Genomic DNA, 18,847 nt, shown 5'->3' with positions numbered 1-18,847 from the left:
TTTGTGGCATATGGCCAATATACCACTGATAAGGGCTGTTTCCAGGCACTCCATATTGCGTCATGCATAAGAACAGCCCTTAGCCGTGGTATTTTGGCCATTTACCAAACCCCCTCTGGCCTTATTGCTTAATTATAAACCACTTATTCCTTTGAGCTAAACATTCAAACTAATGTCACAAATAAGAAAAAGGCAAAAGGTTGAATAGTCAAATTACCTTTTCAGTGATAATTTGTTTTGTTTTTTAAAGGCAAAGCTATAGGGCTATCATTCAATGCTTGAAAAGCACAATGACCTGCTCCTACATAGCACATCATCCCACATGTAGCTGAGTTTTAGGTCCCCATCCCCCCTCCCCAAATGGTGCTCTGTTCTGTTGCAATGGGAAGTGGAGTGAGAGACATGTAAAAGGTAGTCAACATGGCGTTGAGAATTTTGCTTATCACAAAGAGTTGCTAAAACATTGCTATTTTATTTAGGCCTAGTTGCTAACTAACTGTGGCTGTCTCAAATGGAAATTATGTAGGATACAAACAAATTTGTACTAGCCCATACCTTAGTCTTATACAGAATAGTCACACTAGCCAATTCATTATCTTATCTTGGGCTATCCTCTTAACTCTCAGACCAAATCAATAGCTGACTAATCATCCCATGACACAAACGTCATTGCAATGATTACATTTGTTATTGTCTTTTGTTGGACAGGCCTTATATCTACAGACGTTCTGTAACCTTGCTTTCGTAAGAGATACATTTTTGTGCGTCTCACGTTGTGCGTCCCCTTTGTGCGTCCCACATGACAGCGGAGACCTTGAGAAATAGCATATTAAACCATTGTTTATTCTTTAGATTAGAATAATTTACTTCATAAAAAGTTTCGACCACGTGACTGTCCCTGTCTAGCTTCTCGGGCTGTGAAGTGCACGCGCTACATCGCTCCCGGATTCGTTAAGAGCGCGCTTCAGAATTCAACAGCTGCACAGTGAGGATGCAAGCATTGAAAAAGAACAATATGACCGACAAACAATTGTAGCAAGGTGAACTATAGTAGCTACTATTCTTGAACTAGTTTGGCGATAGGGCATAACACGCAGTTTATTTCACAACTAGCTAGATAACTATTTTCGATTAATCGAAAGTTTACATGGAAAGCTTGAATTGGTAGATATTGGTGAGTTTTCGTGTTACAGTTTTATCTGAAACAAACATCAGTGTACCAGTATTGATTGCTAGCTAAGTATTTCTGAAGGTGAACTCAAATTATGGTTCATTTGGATGACTGTTTTATTAGCTATGTTTGAGTCCAGAAATTGTTAGCGATGTCTTTGCTCCTGCTAAATTAGGAACTAGCGTGTTTAGCTAGCTAACGTTAGCCAGCTAGCTAACTGGCAGAACTTTGCAATGTTTGATAGGAAACCGCTGTCCCAATGCTTCAGATCATCTGAGTATCACAGTGGTTAGCAAACGTTAGTTTAACTAGCTAGTGCTAGTAAGCAGGATGTAGCTAGCCGCCTAGCTAGCAAAACGAGTTACAAAAGTGATAACGTTAACGTTAGTGTCTGTATTATTCAATTATAGCAAGGTATATCCAAATGTATCACCAATAGAAAAGCCATGATATGCAAGATTTATCTTTTTGGTTGTGATATATGAATAGCTATAGCTAACGTTAAGATTTCACATATTAGCCATCTAATTTGGCATGCATTACAGATTCATAACCGTTGGATTAACGCGACCAGTGCATCATTTGTTTTGTTTTTATCACGTTGCATTCGTTGGAGAACAATAATCGCTCGAGAACAAATTGGAGACCGGTTTGAATAACTATGACTAGCAGAACTGTATCTTATTTAAAAAAAAATAGGTGGTTGACTGGGATGGGTCACACAGAGAAGCCAAATATTTTAGGATGAGTTTATTTTCTCATCATGGAGGATGGCACTTGTAACTTCCTTATGAAACGGTCTACAACTTTAACTGATTGCCAACACTGGCTTGTTGAACAAAGAATGAACATATTCTGCTAGGTCAGAATACATTTACTCAGAAGTGGAAACCAAAATAGGACATTGAATTACCAGTAATTTACCTGCTGTTTGTAGATACTATCAAACTGTTTATGCAATATCATCATTTTAACTATGTAGTCATGTATCAACTAGTTTGTCCAGTTATTCCACATTTTATCAAACTGCTAAAAATATATAACCAAGCCAAGGCTTTGCCAGTCATGCAATAATAGCAAACTGTTGAATGATGTTAAATATGTAGCCACCTGCAGTAAAATTATGTATTCTTCACACTAGTTTATCATGCTAGGAAGTTTATAGTCTCATATCTAGTTTCAATATGAGAACTTCTGTTTTATTTGAGTCATCTTGGTGCCTTTTAGAAGTCTTAGGCCAATTCACCTTGCCATGATGATATCATCTATTTCTTCCATGTTTCTTCTACAGGAATCTATTTATTAAGCCCTAACTCCCCTGAATGATTCACTGATAATATTCCACAATGATATTCAGGAACGTCATCCAGTAACTCCTTACTAATAGAATACTCAAGTATATAGATCAATTGCACAACTTTTTAGGAGGAAATGCCAACTCACCCATTGTTGCCATATGTGGAAAGTCCAGATGGACTTGGACAAGACAGTCTAAACATTAGTAGTGGTGCTAGCATGCCAGGGGCTGGCTCCAGCATGACCCCTCACAGTAACATCACTGACAAGGCTGAGCCTCAGCCTGAGGAAAGCCTGCTGGAAGCCCTTGACTGCATGTTTTGTGACCAGACCTTCACACACCAAGATGACCTGGGCCCACACGTCCTGACCCAGCACCCCACAACACTGTTCGAACCAGCCGTTTTGCGTGTGGAGGCCGAGTACTTGATCCCAGGTGAGAGGGCCAGGTCCAAACCCAGTTTGCCATCTGTAAAGGAGGTGGAGGTGTTTAGCTGCGTTGTGTGTGATCGGGCCACAGAGGACGCCAACGAGCTGGAGAGCCACATGCGGACACACAAGGACTGTTTCACTTTTCACTGTAACCTTTGTGGCCGGCGGTTCAAGGAACCCTGGTTTCTCAGGAACCATATCAGGTTCCATAAGACAAAGGCCCAGCAGAACCTGGACGGTCCAATTATTATCAATGAAGTCATCCAAGACCAAGTCCCAGAGGCTGTAATCACGCCTTACAAAATGTGCTTTACCTGTGGATTCTTTTTCCCCGATAAAGACAGTTTGGTGGAACACAGTAAAGTACATCGTAAAGAATCAGAGGCTGATGAAGACAGAGAAAATGATGGACTGGAATATCCCCTCAGTCAAGAAGGTTTTTTACAGGGCCTCAACCTTCGCCCCCTATCTGAGAAAAGTAGTATGACACCAGAGAGATCCTCCAGATGGATTGCTCAACTAGACCCGTACAACACTTACCAGGCCTGGCAACTTGCCACAAAGGGAAAGGTAGCAGTTGGTCCAAGTGTGGCTAAAGACATAGGCCTAAGCCAAGACAACAGCTCTGACAATGAGGACTCTGGCTCAGATAAAGAAGAACTGACAAATATCTGGTCAGAAGGCCAAGGAGGCGACAACAAGCGTGTTAAAGAAAACTTCAGTAGAGATCTGAAATCCAGACAGACTACAGAAGAGATTCAATCACCAGAGCCTGATCAGAAGTCAAGTCGAAATGATAAGCCGACGCACTGTGAGGACTGTGGGAGGACGTTCAGGACGTACCACCAGCTTGTTCTCCACTCCAGGGTGCACAAGAGGGAGAGGGGCGAGGGGGAGAGCCCCACCACCTCCATTGATGGCAAGCTCTCCAGAGCAGGGTCCCCCAGAGAGGAGGGGTCTGAAGACGGGTCGGAGGTGGGAGCACAGGGATATGCCTTCTATTCAGGTATGCATCAACTTAATGTTAAGCAAAGGTGGATTTATTTAAATGTCGATTTGTTTACAATGGCTTCCTCTGCTGTTCATTTGCAGACTGTGCAAATGCACTTGCTTCACACAAGTTTTTGTAAGTAGGCTATTTGATTTCTTCACATGACTAATCTCCTGTTTTTGCTTCCTCTACAGATAAAAGTGAAGATGGCTTTGATCGAATGAAGGTGAAACATCTTGCGTCCTCCAGGGAATGTAGTTACTGTGGCAAGACATTCCGTTCCAGCTATTACCTCAACATTCACCTCAGGACGCATACAGGTAAACCTTATGTAATACTGGGAAGCCTGATTATGATTAAGAAATAGGCTGCACAATTGGGAAATGCGAGTTGAGATGAATAGCCTATATTTGTCTTTAAGGTTTAACATGAAGTTGGATTGGCTTACTTGTGCTGTATGTAATGATTTCAGCATTTGATCAATCTGAAGACTATTTGCTGTTTGGTCCATATTATGCTTATGTAATTACATGTTTGTCTTTTCAGGTGAAAAACCATACAAATGTATATACTGTGACTATGCTGCAGCCCAGAAAACCTCACTGAGATATCACTTGGATAGACGTCACAAGGACAAACCTTACACTGACATCCCTAATAAGCCTGTGGTATCCGTGCCAACTCCCATTTTGAAAGAATTCCCCAGAAACAGACAAGACAAACAGGTCCCCAACAGGTCCAAACTATGGCAGACTCCCAATGTCAGACTAGCAACCAAACCTCGTGCCAATGTAAAACCAGAGGATAGATTTAATAGCATTGGTGGCAAGCTTGCCAGCCCACTTGCTCAAGTGAATGCTGAGAATGGGAAATTGATTACTACGGATGCTAACTCCTCTTTTGCTGATGAAGCACACATAAAACGCCCTGTACCTGTTAACCTGAAGATGGAAGGAAAGGAGATAGACAAGGGCATTGAGGCTCCATTAAATTTGTCCTTAAAAGTGTCATTCTCCATCTCCGCCACCCTAATACCAAGGAACGCATTGTTTTCAAATGTCTGTTCGTCCTGTGCCTTTAGCACTCTGTACCCAGAGGTCCTGCTCATGCACAAGAAGCTGGTTCACAAGGAGAAGTCGGACACAACCAAGAAGAACAGAAGTCTTAAACAGAAGCGTTACACTGGCTGCCCCCCTGCCCTAGAGGGAAAAGATGTCCCCCCGCTGCCTCCTATTGACAGAAGACACCCTCGGCGGACCAAATCCCCAACCCCCCAGCCTCCTGGAAAATCTGCAGGGAAGACCCACCCTACCGACTCTCCTCATGGGCCTAAACGGTCCCAGACCAGCGAACCACCACAGAGGGAGATGGCCCTGGACACTCAGCGGTACAGGATGATGATGGAGCATCGCACCAGTCAGGGCCAGTCCAGGTTTACAGATCCAGCTGAACAATCCAACACCAGCGGTAGAAAAGATAACTGGTCTGTAGTGGACAGACCGAGGCAGAGCCCCTCGGACAGCAGAGGGCTGAGCGGACAGAGCGTAAGCAGCGGCCCAGGCAGAAACTGGAACGGCGTGGTATGGCCCTCCAACACTGCTAAACTGTGCCTCTCCAGCCGGTTCGGTAGTCTGCCCCCGATGGACTTCGGTGGTGAACCCACCAGCAAGAGACCGAGGTACTCAGTGCTTCCCGGAAGGGAAACGGACACTGTTGAGACGTCTAGCTTTAGGACCGAGTACAACAGACTGCTGAACTCCGGGAGACCCCAAGTGAAAAACTCCTTGTCGTCACAAGGAACCGCTCTCTCTAACAGCAGGCCTCAGGCCTATGCCCCGGGCAAAGCGTCCAACCCTCCAGCCTCTGCAACCAGCAGCAGTATGGAGACGGACTGGAATATGATCAACATCCTCCGCTCCTACACCCCCAGTGACCTGGCCTCCCTCTACCACCCCACCGTGGCTAACCCCAGTCATGGAGCGCTGACCAACCCAAGAGGTATGAGCGAAAATATTTATATTTTCTATAAATGTGAAATTCATTCATACCATTTTCATGTTAGTGTAGTTGCAAATGTCATGGGGTTCCATCTTAGAGTTGAAAAGCTATATCAAATATTGTCACTATTACGATTTATATCAAACATTACTTTGGGGCTACTCCTAAGATTGTCCTTCTCCTTTTCCTAGGGAGTAGGCAATCACTCTACCCAGCTAGTATGCTACAGAGGAGAGCCTATTCCAGCCCCATCAGTAGTGAACACAGTGGGCCCTCTGACAAAAGTACTTAGCTGTTCTAATGGTAGGCTATTATTTTGGTTGACTTCACCGGCCACGTAAGTAACTATGCCTGTCTTTAAGTTTTGTGTTCGGATAATATAATATATTTTATCGCCTTCCATAGGTTTGAAGTACGCTGAGAACTTCATGCTGCCACCATCTTCTTTTGAGAGCTTAGCTGGAGGAAAGGCTTAACCCATAGATGACCCACCCCAACTGTGATCTGTACATACACATCGATCCAATACCAACCGAGTTTACAGTTTGTATGTATTGAAGAATGACTGTTTGAATATCATATTGGTATTGGTTGCACTAGATAAAACATTTATTTTAAGTGTTCGGAGGATAAATTACCTTTTTGTTTGTTAATATGCTGCTCTGTCTGATTGTATAAGTCAGCAATCAAAGGGCTATGTATTTGTCAAAGCACTGATGTTGGGTAGGGTTTTATCTGACATACAGCTTGACGTCTTGGTTTACAAAACAAGCTATAGTAACAATCTGTATGTTGATGTATGTTACCTCAAAGTCAGTTTAGGGACTGTTGACGCTCAAGTAGTCAGTTATTTTTGTGACGATATGATGCTGCTGTAGCTATCATTTCTACTATTGAGCCAATGCATTTTGGAGAGTTGAGAGTAAAATATCTGATGTGCCTCTCAGTAGTAGTTTCCCTGGATAAACATTATGATCAGAGCCTGAAGCCAGGGATTCCTGCTACCAGATATTCTGTTAAATGTATGTAGAAAAGGCTGCTGGTTCTGTTCCGTCTATAGATTCCTCAAAACCCACTATTCTAAAACAGTGGTAAAACATGGACCAAATATCAACAGAATTCCTGAGGGATTCTACTTTTTGTGTAGTATGCTCATGCTATGCAGGATCTTGAGATTGTTATTGAGTCTTTTGCATCAGGTTTTGTTAACTTGGCTGCCTGCTTTGTAACTGGTTTCTCTGAAGCTCTGTTTTACTACGTCTTGATACTGTATGTAAGTCAGGGAGAGTGGAAGGCTCACTGAAGGAATAGCTCAAAACATTGTACACTCTGAAGAAAAAACAGTCTCAGGTTTCAGACCTCAATTTGATTTGGGCTCTGATACGCTTCAACTTAATTTTTGCATTAACTATTACAAATTAATGCACATTATGTAGAAAGCGTTCTGATATTTTCAAGCAATGTGGATACATCAGACTTCTGTTATTTCATATTTTTGCTGGTATACATTTTTGGGTGTTTTATTTATTTCTGTTAATTTGTTTTTGTTTTCTACATGTAAAAAGTTAAATATCGTTTAACGTTTGTACGACCATTACAATATAATAGTCAATTACATTTGGGGCATAGACGAGTAGTGTTATAATCGTTTTTTGTTTACTTTGAAAATGTCTACAGGTAGGTTTTCAAGTCTTACTAAAGGCCTACCACCTTCCTGTTTATGTAACCTTTGAAACAACTTGTCAATCTAAAATAGTTTTCAAGTCTGATTTTGTTTTCATCTCTGATCACTGGAAATAGACAAGGTGCTGAAATGTACTGATTTCCCCTGTCCTGCTGTCATTATTAGCATGGTGTTAAGTTATGTTATTAACATTTAAGTTTGGTTTAGGTATTCGGTAATTCTTGTGACCGATTCTGGACTTTACCTGTTTGGTTGAAGTTACTCATGCAACGATTCTATGTCTGCCTATACAGATGCTATGTCTGCCTATACAGTACTTGATATGATTTCCACGTTTGGCGTACGGAAGCCTAATAAATTGTGGCCATGTCAATACATGCATTTTTTTGTTTTTCAGTTTGTACTTTTCAATGTTGTGATCTCATTTGTTTTCGTGGTCTTTTGACTTAGATCAAAGGCAATTGTTGCAGTTGTTGTAAACGAGAGTAGAGGGACCCAATTCACACTCAGACCTTCGGTCTTTGCAGAAATGAAACATTTTGGTAAAATGTCACACATTTATTTACAAATCATTTGACATTTTTGAAAATGTATTCCATTTTTGTAATTGTTTCAATGAGAATAGTGTATTTGTTTAATCTTTGCACAATAAAGAAATTGTGTAAAGTATTTACCATATTTTCAGTTACATCTTAGTCCACAAGCCTGTACTTTGGTTCATTCAATGTATGGAAAATGTATTAACTGTAGGTGAACACCAGAGGGCAGTGTATACAAACTTAAAGAGTCTAGCAACACACAGGCAGGTGGTGGTTCTGTGGCGACACATTCTGGTAGACTGGTGCAGGAATGCTTAGCTGCAGATCTTTGATTTGTCTCTGTGTTGTAAGGTCAGGTTTATATTGTTGACGTTGATAATGATAATAGCATTTGATGGTGATGCAGGGTGGCATTTTGTAATAAAAGGGACATGAAGGACACATTTTTGTCAATCACTAAACGTAACTGTGTCCACATCTGTGTAGATTGGTGGTGTATTCCTATGGTAATACGGTTGTACATTTGCTTATAATCAATGGGTTGTATCTGTCAGATTGAGGTACAGTGCATTCGGAAAGTATTCAGACCCCTTGACTTTTTCCACATTTTGTTACGTTACAGCCTTATTCTAAAATTGATTTAAATAAAGAAATGTCCTCATCAATCTACACAGAGTACCCCATAATGACGAAGTGAAAACTGGTTTTTAGACATTTTTGCAAATGTTTTAAAAACAGAAATAAGTTATTTACATAAGTATTCAGACCCTTTGCTATGAGACTTGAAATTGAGCTCAGGTGCATCCTGTTTCCATTGATCATCCTTGGGATGTTTCTACAACTTGATTGGAGTCCATGTGATAAATTCCATTGATTGGACATGATTTGGAAAGGCACACACCTGTCTATATAAGGTCCCACAGTTGACAGTGCATGTCAGAGCAAAAACCAAGCCATGAGGTCGAAGGAATTGTCCGTAGAGCTCCGAGACATGATTGTGTCAAGGCACAGATCTGGGGAAGGGTGCCAAAAAATGTCTGCAGCATTGAAGGTCCCCAAGAACACAGTGGCCTCCATCATTCTTAAATGGAAGAAGTTTGGAACCACCAAGACTCTTCCTAGAGCTGGCCGCCCGGCCAAACTGAGCAATCGGGAGAGAAGGGCCTTGGTCAGAGAAGTGACCAAGAACCCGATGGTCACTCTGACAGAGCTCCAGAGTTCAAGACGGAAGCCACACCTCAGTAAAAGGCACATGACAGCCCGCTTGGAGTTTGCCAAAAGGCACCTAAAGACTCTCAGACCCTGAGAAACAAGATTCTCTGGTCTGATGAAACCAAGATTGAACTCTTTGGCCTGAATGCCAAGCGTCACGTCTGGAGGAAACCTGGCACCATCCCTACAGTGAAGCATGGTGGTGGCAGCAACATGCTGTGGGGATGTTTTTCAGCAGCAGGGACTGGGATTCTAGTCCGGATCGAGGGAAATATGAACAGAGCAAAGTACAGAGCGATCCTTGATGAAAACCTGCTCCAGCAGGACAACGGCCCTAAGCACACAGCCAAGACCACGCAGGAGTGGCTTCGGGACAAGTCTCTGAATGTCCTTGAGTGGCCCAGCCAGAGCCCAGACTTGAACCCAATCGAACATCTCTGGAGAGACCTGAAAATAGCTGTGCAGCGACGCTTCCCACCCAACCTGACAGAGCTTGAGAGGATCTGCCGAAAATAATGGGAGAAACTCCCCAAATACAGGTGTGCCAAGCTTGTAGCGTCATACCCAAGAAGACTTGAGGCTGTAATCGCTGCCAAAGGTGCTTCAACAAAGTACTGTGTAAAGGGTCTGAATAGTTATGTAAATGTGATATTTCCGTTTTTTTTCTTTTTATAAATTTGCAAACATTTCTAACATGTTTTTGCTTTGTCATTATGGGGTATTGTGTGTAGATTGATGAGGAAAAAAATCAATTTCATCAATTTTAGAATAAGGCTGTAACGTGACAAAATGTAGAAAAAGTAATGGGGTCTGAATACTTTCTGAATGCACTGTATCGTACAATAGCACACTATTGTTGACTGTTCCTGGCCTGCATCAGAATCCTGAGCAAAAAGGATGATACTGACAAAGCATATCATAATTGTGCTTTCTGTCAATGCTAAATTACAAGGGACAGTCTCCAGCACATTGAACACTTTAAACGTTGATATTTGTTCTTATTTTTGAGTACACCACATCTGTTTGCTGTCTGTTCCCCAGGGCCAGTGCTGTGTAATCTATTGCATTAGCTCACATTAGTGCATATCGCCCATGGGCCTTGGTAATCATAAACGCAAAATGAGCATTTCACTTAGCATCACCCTCAGATCCCCCACACTGTGGAGAACTTGGTGCAGATGCGTGGCAAAGCAGAGAGGAAGAGGACGGAAGCGGACTTCATCTGATGACACGCTTCCTGTTGCTCCGAATCCTCCAACTCCACGCTAATGCTCTTGTAAAGTTTTTCTGCTTTACAAAACTTGCTCAAGGGTTTTATGTTAAAAAAAAAGTCACCATAACAAGCAAATATATAGACCTACTACTCTATTTTTCCCAGTGCTTTTTTTTGCGGCCCATACGTTTTGTTTCCACATAGTTCAGAGGAGGTCCAGGAGCTTGCTAATTTTTAATGATTTTTAAAAGTAGTTTCATTTCAGTGCATGATTTCAACATTCACAATTATAGCAAAAATATCCCATCAGATCACCTTCTGTGAGCTTGTGTAGGTTGTCAACAGTTGAAATAGCATATATACTGAGTATACAAAACATTAAGAACACCTGCTCTTTCCATGACAGACTGACCAGGTGAATCCAGGTGAAAGCTATGATCCCTTATTGATGTCACTTGTTAAATCCACTTAAATCGGTGTAGATGAAGGGGAGCAGTCAGGTTAAAGAAGGAGTTTTAAGCCTTGAGACAATTGAGACATGTATTGTGTTTGTGTGCCATTCAGATGGTGAATGGGCAAGACAAAATATTTAAGTGTCTTTGAATGGGGTATGGTAGTAGGTAACAGGCACACCGGTTTGTGTCAAGAACTGCAACGCTGCTGGGTTTTTCCACGCTCAACAGTTTCCCGTGTATATCAGGAATGGTCCACCACCCAAAGGAAATGCAGCCAATTTGACAACTGTGGGAAGCATTGGAGTCAACATGGGCCAACATCCCTGTGGAATGCTTTCGACACCTTGTAGAGTCCATTCCCCGATGAATTGAGGCTGTTCTGAGGGCAAAAGGGGGGCTGTGCAACTCAATATTAGGAAGGTGTTCCTAAATATTGTCCCCCCCATCAATCTACACACAATACCCCATAATGACAAAGCAAAAACAGGTTTTTTGAAAATCTTGCAAATTTATAACAAATAACAGAAAAATTACATTTACATAAGTATTCACAGCCTTTACTCAGTACTTTGTTGAAGCACCTTTGGCAGCAATTTTTTTTCTCCCAGGTCTCTCCAGAGATGTTTGATCGGGTTCAAGTCCGGGCTTTGGCTGGGCCACTCAAGGACATTCAGAGACTTGTCCCGAAGCCACTCCTGCGTTGTCTTGGCTGTGTGCTTAGGGTTGGTGTCCTGTTGGAAGGTGAACCTTTGCCCCAGTCTGAGGTCCTGAGCGCTCTGGAGCAGGATTTCATCAAGGATCTCTCTGTACTTTGCTCCGTTCATCTTTCCCTTGATCCTGACTAGTCTCCCAGTCCCTTCCACTGAAAAACAACCCCACAGCATGATGCTGCCACCACCATGCTTCACCGTAGGGAGGGTGTCAGGTTTCCTCCAGACGTGACGCTTGGCATTCAGGCCAAAGTGTTCAATCTTGGTTTCATCAGACCAGAGAATCTTGTTTCTCATGATCTGAGAGTCCTTTAGGTGCCTTTTGGCGGACTCTTGTGCATTTTACTGAGGAGTGACTTCCGTCTGGCCACTCTACCATAAAGGCCTGATTGGTGGAGTACTGCAGAGATAGTTGTCCTTCTGGAAGGTTCTCCCATCTCCACATAGGAACTCTGGAGCTCTGTCAAAGTGACCATCGGGTTCTTGGTCACCTCTCTGACCAAGGCCCTTCTCCCCCGATTGCTCAGTTTGGCCGGGCGGCCAGCTCTAGGAAGAGTCTTGGTGGTTCCAAACTTCTTCCATTTAAGAATGATGGAGGCCACTGTGTTCTTGGGGACCTTCAATGCTGCAGACATTTTTTGGTACCCTTCCCCAGATCTGTGCCTCTACACAATTCTGTCTCGGAGCTCTGTAGACAATTCCTTTGACCTCATGGCTTGGTTTTTGCTCTGACATGCACTGTCAACTGTGGGACCTTATATAGACAGGTGTGTTCCTTTCCAAATCATGTCCAATCAATTGAATTTACCACAGGTGGACTCTAATCAAGTTGTAGAAACATCTCCAGGATGATCAATGCAAACAAAATGCACCTGAGCTCAATTTCGAGTCTCATAGCAAAGGGTCTGAATACTTATGTAAGTGAGGTACTTTCATTTTTTTATTTTTTATAAATCTACAAACATTTCTAAAAACCTGTTTTCGCTTTGTCATTATGGGGTATTGTGTGTAGATTGATGAGGGAAAAAAATATTTTTAATCAATTTTAGAATAAGGCTGTAACGTAACAAAATGTGGAAAACGTCAAGGGGTCTGAATACTTTCCGAATAGAGTATATATGGCCATGGCCTGTTCTCATTTTTATAAAACATTTTTTTTTTACCTTTATTTAACTTGGCAAGTAAATTAAGAACAAATTCTTATTTACAATGACGGCCTACCAAGAATCAAAAGGCCTCCTCTGGGGACGGGGGAAAAATAAAATAAAATTGGACAAAACACACATCACGACAAGTGAGACACCACAACACTACATAAAGAGAGACCTAAGACAACAACACAACATGATGCAGTTTAGATATTACTGCACTCCTTTCTCTAATCTAACAGGGTCTGATAACTGAGACTGAAGGCTACAGTTCCCCTGAGATTATTAGACCAATATCCACTGGGGCTCAGTCGTATTCACAGGAGCGCTTTCTTTTGCTGATAAAGGGATCTGGTGCATAGCTAACTGTTGTACCAAGTACTATTATGAAGGTGGTACAACTACACATCTCAAAGCTGTATCTGCAATAAGGGGTTGCATTGCAACATTTTGTTGTTCTATAAGCTATTATTAGAAAGCAGCAAGATTTCATTGACAAGACAAATGTGCATTGCTTCAAAATACACATTGAGCCATTGAGTGCTGTTTAGTCACATCAATTCCATTTTCATGTTATTATTATATTCATCCATATAGAAAGCATTAAGGATTCCCTAGCAATGAATCGGCTACTGCACGTAGTAAGCCCATTTTGAAGGTTTTGATGCCTCTTTTATGTCAACTTCTGTTATATTTTTGATGGTGATATCATCGTGTTTGCTTTCCTGAGAAGGCATTTCAGTCAGTGGCCAGTTTAGTGTATATTTCAATACCCAATGTTCTTTCATGTCTACTGTACGTTGACATTCATCTGTACAAAAAGCCTAGATAGGCATGACAGCAAAGTTGTGAAACCTATTGTTATTCTTCAAAACATATAAATCCTTGACATGGTCAAATAACTCAAGCATAGATTGGTAACTTTTTTCTAATTTGGCATACAGAAACTAGAGGCAATGAGAGGCCAGTAGTAACTTGGTCCAAAATAAATGGCACCGATTGGCCTATAGGTGGCGCTGTTATAAGCAGTCTCACTTAAACCCTCATATCCGCCGCCCCGTTTGACCTAGACTTTGTATGTAGGTGTCTTTCCTCATGCTGAACAAATTTGCCTCAAGGACCCATAAGGTCCGTCAGGATAGATTTTCTTCCATCTTGGAAATTTTGCAAAACCTTGGAAAAACGTATTCTCATGAACCATAAGCGTCCAAAGTTGGTGTTAAAATAACACCAAATTCAGTATGTAGGCCCATGCTACATCTCATGTTACATCGAATTTGGTCACAATAGTCCCTAGTTTGAGAAAATAACATTGATGCTTTCAAAGATGGCCACATATTGATGCAATCAAAGATGGCCACATATGAGGGTTAGATGCATATTAGCACATACGCTAATATGCAAAAATATGCAAGAAATACTTCAGAAATCTTCTCATGAACTATAGGCACAAATGACACCAAATTCGGAAAGTGGTACATGTCTTAATTTAGTTTGAGAAAATATAAGGGATTGGTCCAAAGATTTATTGACAAATCCAAAATCAGATTTTATGTGTCCACTCCACAGTGGCCTATCAACTTGAAACTTGTCGCTATCATGGACGTCCCTAAGATGAACCACACTGAATTTGGTATTTATATCTCAAAAAACAAGGAAACTATTAACTAATTCTTTGCAAATGCAACGTTAATGCTCAAAATCATCTTCTCCTCATGAACCATATATGAAACTGCCAGTATATTATCCCTTTTTTTTCTACAGAAGGAGAGGGAAATATTGGTTTGTTAAATAACAGAAAAAAGCCATGAATTAATAGATATGATCTGTTTAAAATGACAGATTGTCTTTAAAATAATGGAAAGTAACCATTTCAATTCTATGTAAAATATATATATTTTTTTAATAAACTGCAGTACTTTTAACGTTATTTAATGTTTAAACATTTAGCTAAACGTTATTTAAACGTATGATTAAATTACTATTTAATTAAATATATATATATTGGCTAGTTAATTTACATCTGAAACCCCCAACTTTAATTGAAAATGTCAGTATTTTGATAAGGCAATCCTATGAAATTGCTGTTTAATACTGTATACAGTGCCTTCGAAAAGTATTCAGACCCGTTGATGTTTTCCACATTTTGTTACGTTACAGCCTTATTCTAAAATGGATGAAATATTTATTTTTTCTCAGTATTCTATACACAATACCGCATAATGATGAAGCAAAAACAGGTTTTAGAAATGGTTGCTAATTTATTAAAAATAAAAAACAGAAATACCTTATTTACATAAGTATTCAGACCCTTTCCTATGAGACTTGAAGTTGAGCTCAGGTGCATCCTGTTTCCATTGATCATCCTTGAGATGTTTCTACAACTTGATTGGAGTCCACCTGTGGTAATTTAATTGATTTGACATGACTTGGAAAGGCACACACCTGTCTATATAAGGTCCCACAGTTGACAGTGCATGTCAGAGCAAACACCAAGCCATGAGGTTGAAGAAATTGTCCGTAGAGCTTCGAAACAGGAATGTGTCGAGGCACAGATCTGGGGAAGGGAACCAAAAAATCTCTGCAACATTGAAGGTCCCCAAGAACACAGTGGCCTCCATCATTCTTAAATGGAAGAAGTTTGGAACCACCAAGACTCATCCTAGAGCTGGCCGCCCAGCCAAACTGAGCAATCGGGGGAGAAGGGCCTTGGTCAGGGAGGTGACCAAGAACCCGATGGTAACTCTGACAGAGCTCTAGAGTTCCTCTGTGGAGATGGGAGAACCTTCCAGAAGGACAACCATCTCTGCAGCACTCCACCAATCAGGCCTTTATGGTAGAGTGGCCAGAGAGAAGCCACTCCTCAATAAAAGGCACATAACAGCCCGCTTGGAGTTTGCCAAAAGGCACCTAAAGGACTCTCAGACCATGAAAAACAAGATTTCCTGGTCTGATGAAACCAAGATTGAACTCTTTGGCCTGAATGCCAAGTGTCACGTCTGGAGGAAACCTGGCACCATCCCTACGGTAAAGCATGGTGGTGGCAGCATTATGCTGTGGCAGTGGCGACCCGTCATTCAGGGCAGGTGGGGCAGAGCCCCACATTTGTAGCTGTTTTGAATATTATTTTGGCACATCAGTTTGCAAACAATGTAAAAAAAAAGATATATATATATTGAGTTAATAAAGCTGCACACAAACATGGTCTCTTTTTTGCTTTCTTGAGTAAGGCAGCTCCAAAATGCAGGTGTTTCAGCCTAGCTCAGTGCTTTCTGTGGTGGTGGGGCAGCCAGGGGAAAATACGGAGTGTAAGGGTTGGTAATGTTCTCTAGTTGCGCCGTGATTGGCTCAGTGTTCTGTCACTCATGGGGACACTAGTCACTGCCAAATCTAACGGTAGAGCTTGAAAATTCAAGCCCCTTGGGTGCTGCCATAGAGTTACATTAGAACTGCCAATCCAAGAAGGCTCAAAGTCATTGGCCACAGATAAAATGACGTCAAATCATGTTATATCTACAGTAGCTTTGATTGGACTGATCATGTCAACATCATACTTTCAAAACCTTAGCTAGCTGTCATCATCATGTTTATATGCCCCCTTTGTTTATCCTACGGTTCTGACTTGGTGTACAAGTTCTGAATTCTGTCGCTGTACATTTCAAAAGTGCTGAACAAATAGTTATATTGACTACGTCCTAGCTCGCTCATTAATGTCTTAATCGAAATTACGGATTGCCTCTTATACACTTGTCGTCCCCTTATGCCATAGTTTGTACATCTCGATTGTCAGTGGAAACCACATTTGTTTAAACAAGTCAGCCATATCAGCTGTATTTTTAAAAGGCAGTAAATGAAGCTGAATGAACTGTTTCACTGCTAGACAAGGCTCCACTGATAGCCAGGTGTAGCAGTGGTAAGGTGTTGGGACTGCTGTTGGGACTCTGCTGTTGGGACAGCTTTATGTAGGCCCTAACAGTTTGTGGGCACAGTTTGACACCATTATAGTGCAATTAATGTATTGTTTAGTGTTGTGTTGTGTAGTGGCTTTGCTGGCATGCATCCCCCCAATTTTCTGTATGTTTGCCCCACCAAGATTTACCTGCTAAAATCCCCACTGTGCTGTGGGGATGATTTTCAGTGGCAGGGACTGGGAGACTAGTCAGGATCGAGGCAAAGATTAACGGAGCAAAGTACAGAGAGATCATTGATGAAAACCTGCTCCAGAGCGCTCAGGACTTCAGACTGGGGCAAAGGTTCACCTTCCAACAGGACAACGACCCTAAGCACACAGCCAAGACAATGCAGGAGTGGCTTCGGGACAAGTCTCTGAATGTCCTTGAGTGGCCCAACCAGAGGCCGGACTTGAACCTGATCGAACATCTCTGGAGAGACCTGAAAATAGCTGTGCAGTGACGCTCCCCATCCAACCTGACAGAGCTTGAGAGGATCTGCAGGGAATATTGGGAGAAACTCCCCAAATACAGGTGTGCCAAGCTTGTAGTGTCATACCCAAGAAGACTCGATACTGTAATCGCTGCCAAAGGTGCTTCAACAAAGTACTGAGTAAAGGGTCTGAATACTTATGTAAATGTGATATTTCCATTTTGTATTTTTAATAGATTAGCAAAAATGTCTAAAAATCTGTATTTGCTTTGTCATTATGGGGTATTGTGTGTAGATTGATGAGGGAAAAAAATCAATTTAATAAATGTTAGAATAAGGCTGTAACGTAACAAAATGTGGAAAAAGACAAGGGGTCTGAATACTTCCCGAATGCGCTGTGTATAAAGTACATCGATTTACCTCAAAATGTGGCTATTTTGAATGAATTTTTACAAAATTGGCAAGTTGATTTACAACTCAAAACACCTACTTTAATCAGATATTACTGTATTTTGACTGTTTTCATAGAATTACTGTTCAACTGTAAATATACAGTAATTTACCCCTAACATGGGCTATTTAGAATGTATTTCTAGAATATGTTTCAGTTAATGTAAATCTTAAAACAACTATTTTAATCAGAAATTACTGTATTTAGATTTTGTATTTCTATAGAAATACTGTTGAAAACGGTAAATATACAGTCATTTACCCCTAAAATTGGCTATTTAAAATGCATTTGTATGTTATGTTTTGATTAATTTACATCTTAAAACAGCTACTTTAATCAGACAGTGTATTTTGATTGTATATTTCTATAGAATTACTGTTGAAAACTGTAAATATCCAGTAATTAATACATTTTATTTACAGTGAACTTAATGTCTTTTGTCTCTGATTTACACATAAAAGTACATTTCCATATTCAAAATTACAATGACCCCCCCAAAGCAAATTTTCATAATTTGTTATCATTTACATAAACCATTATGTAACAGGAACATTTTTAAATAAGAGGTGATTACTGTAATTTACGAGAATTTGTTCATTATTCAGAAAAAAGGAAATTACTGTAAAATTATACAGTTCATTTTCTGTAAAATTACATACTTTTGGGGGGGTTTGGTTCAGTTTTGGAAGGAAAATAGTCTTGCTGGAGAAAAATACTCTCTCAGTTTCATACTATATAGGCCAAATTCTTCTGAACCAAAGTAGAATGGCAGATAAAGACAAATACAGTAAAGCTGGTATTATCAGTCTCTTTGTCCTACAGTACCGTAGTTTTCTCCTTATATCTTACTCAAAAAGTGCTGTTTTCTCTTTATTTCCACTACTGTCGTCACTCATAATTGTCCCCTCCAGATTGTTAAATTACATGAATTAACAATTGGGCCAACAGAGCAGACACATGGTCAATTGTTGAATATGAGGCAGAAAATCTGCTGCTGTCTGTGATTGCTCATCATCGTCACCCTGTCCCTCAGAGGAAGAGGAACAATGTAATGGTTCCCACAAAAACAGCCCATGGCCCCAGGAAAGGGATTTGGGTGTCTGGAGAGAACAGGGGCCATATGGAGCGGGCGTAGATAGCAAGGCACACGTACAGAATAATGGA

General features: G+C 41.0%; 1 protein-coding gene across 3 annotated transcripts; it reads left to right on the top strand.

Moving 5' to 3' along the window:
* The first annotated feature begins 760 nt into the window (after positions 1-760).
* On the top strand, positions 761-8,550 carry znf217 (zinc finger protein 217). Of its 3 annotated transcripts, none has more exons than XM_041856601.2 (6): positions 761-1,040; positions 2,463-3,905; positions 4,085-4,210; positions 4,437-5,888; positions 6,080-6,191; positions 6,294-8,550. In XM_041856601.2, the coding sequence occupies exons 2-5, from the start codon at positions 2,603-2,605 to the stop codon at positions 6,178-6,180; spliced, it is 2,982 nt and encodes a 993-aa protein (XP_041712535.1). In that variant the 5' UTR covers positions 761-1,040; positions 2,463-2,602; the 3' UTR covers positions 6,181-6,191; positions 6,294-8,550. The 3 variants fall into 3 exon arrangements, with proteins under 3 accessions (XP_041712535.1, XP_041712534.1, XP_041712536.1); XM_041856600.2 differs by having other exon boundaries at positions 761-1,174; XM_041856602.2 differs by lacking the exon at positions 6,080-6,191 and having other exon boundaries at positions 761-1,174.
* The last annotated feature ends 10,297 nt before the right edge of the window (positions 8,551-18,847 follow it).

This window comes from Coregonus clupeaformis, chromosome 30, assembly GCF_020615455.1.
Source record: "Coregonus clupeaformis isolate EN_2021a chromosome 30, ASM2061545v1, whole genome shotgun sequence".
Lineage (NCBI taxonomy): Eukaryota > Metazoa > Chordata > Actinopteri > Salmoniformes > Salmonidae > Coregonus > Coregonus clupeaformis.
Note: the sequence above shows the minus strand (reverse complement) of the source record. Positions and strands in the feature narration are given on the sequence as shown.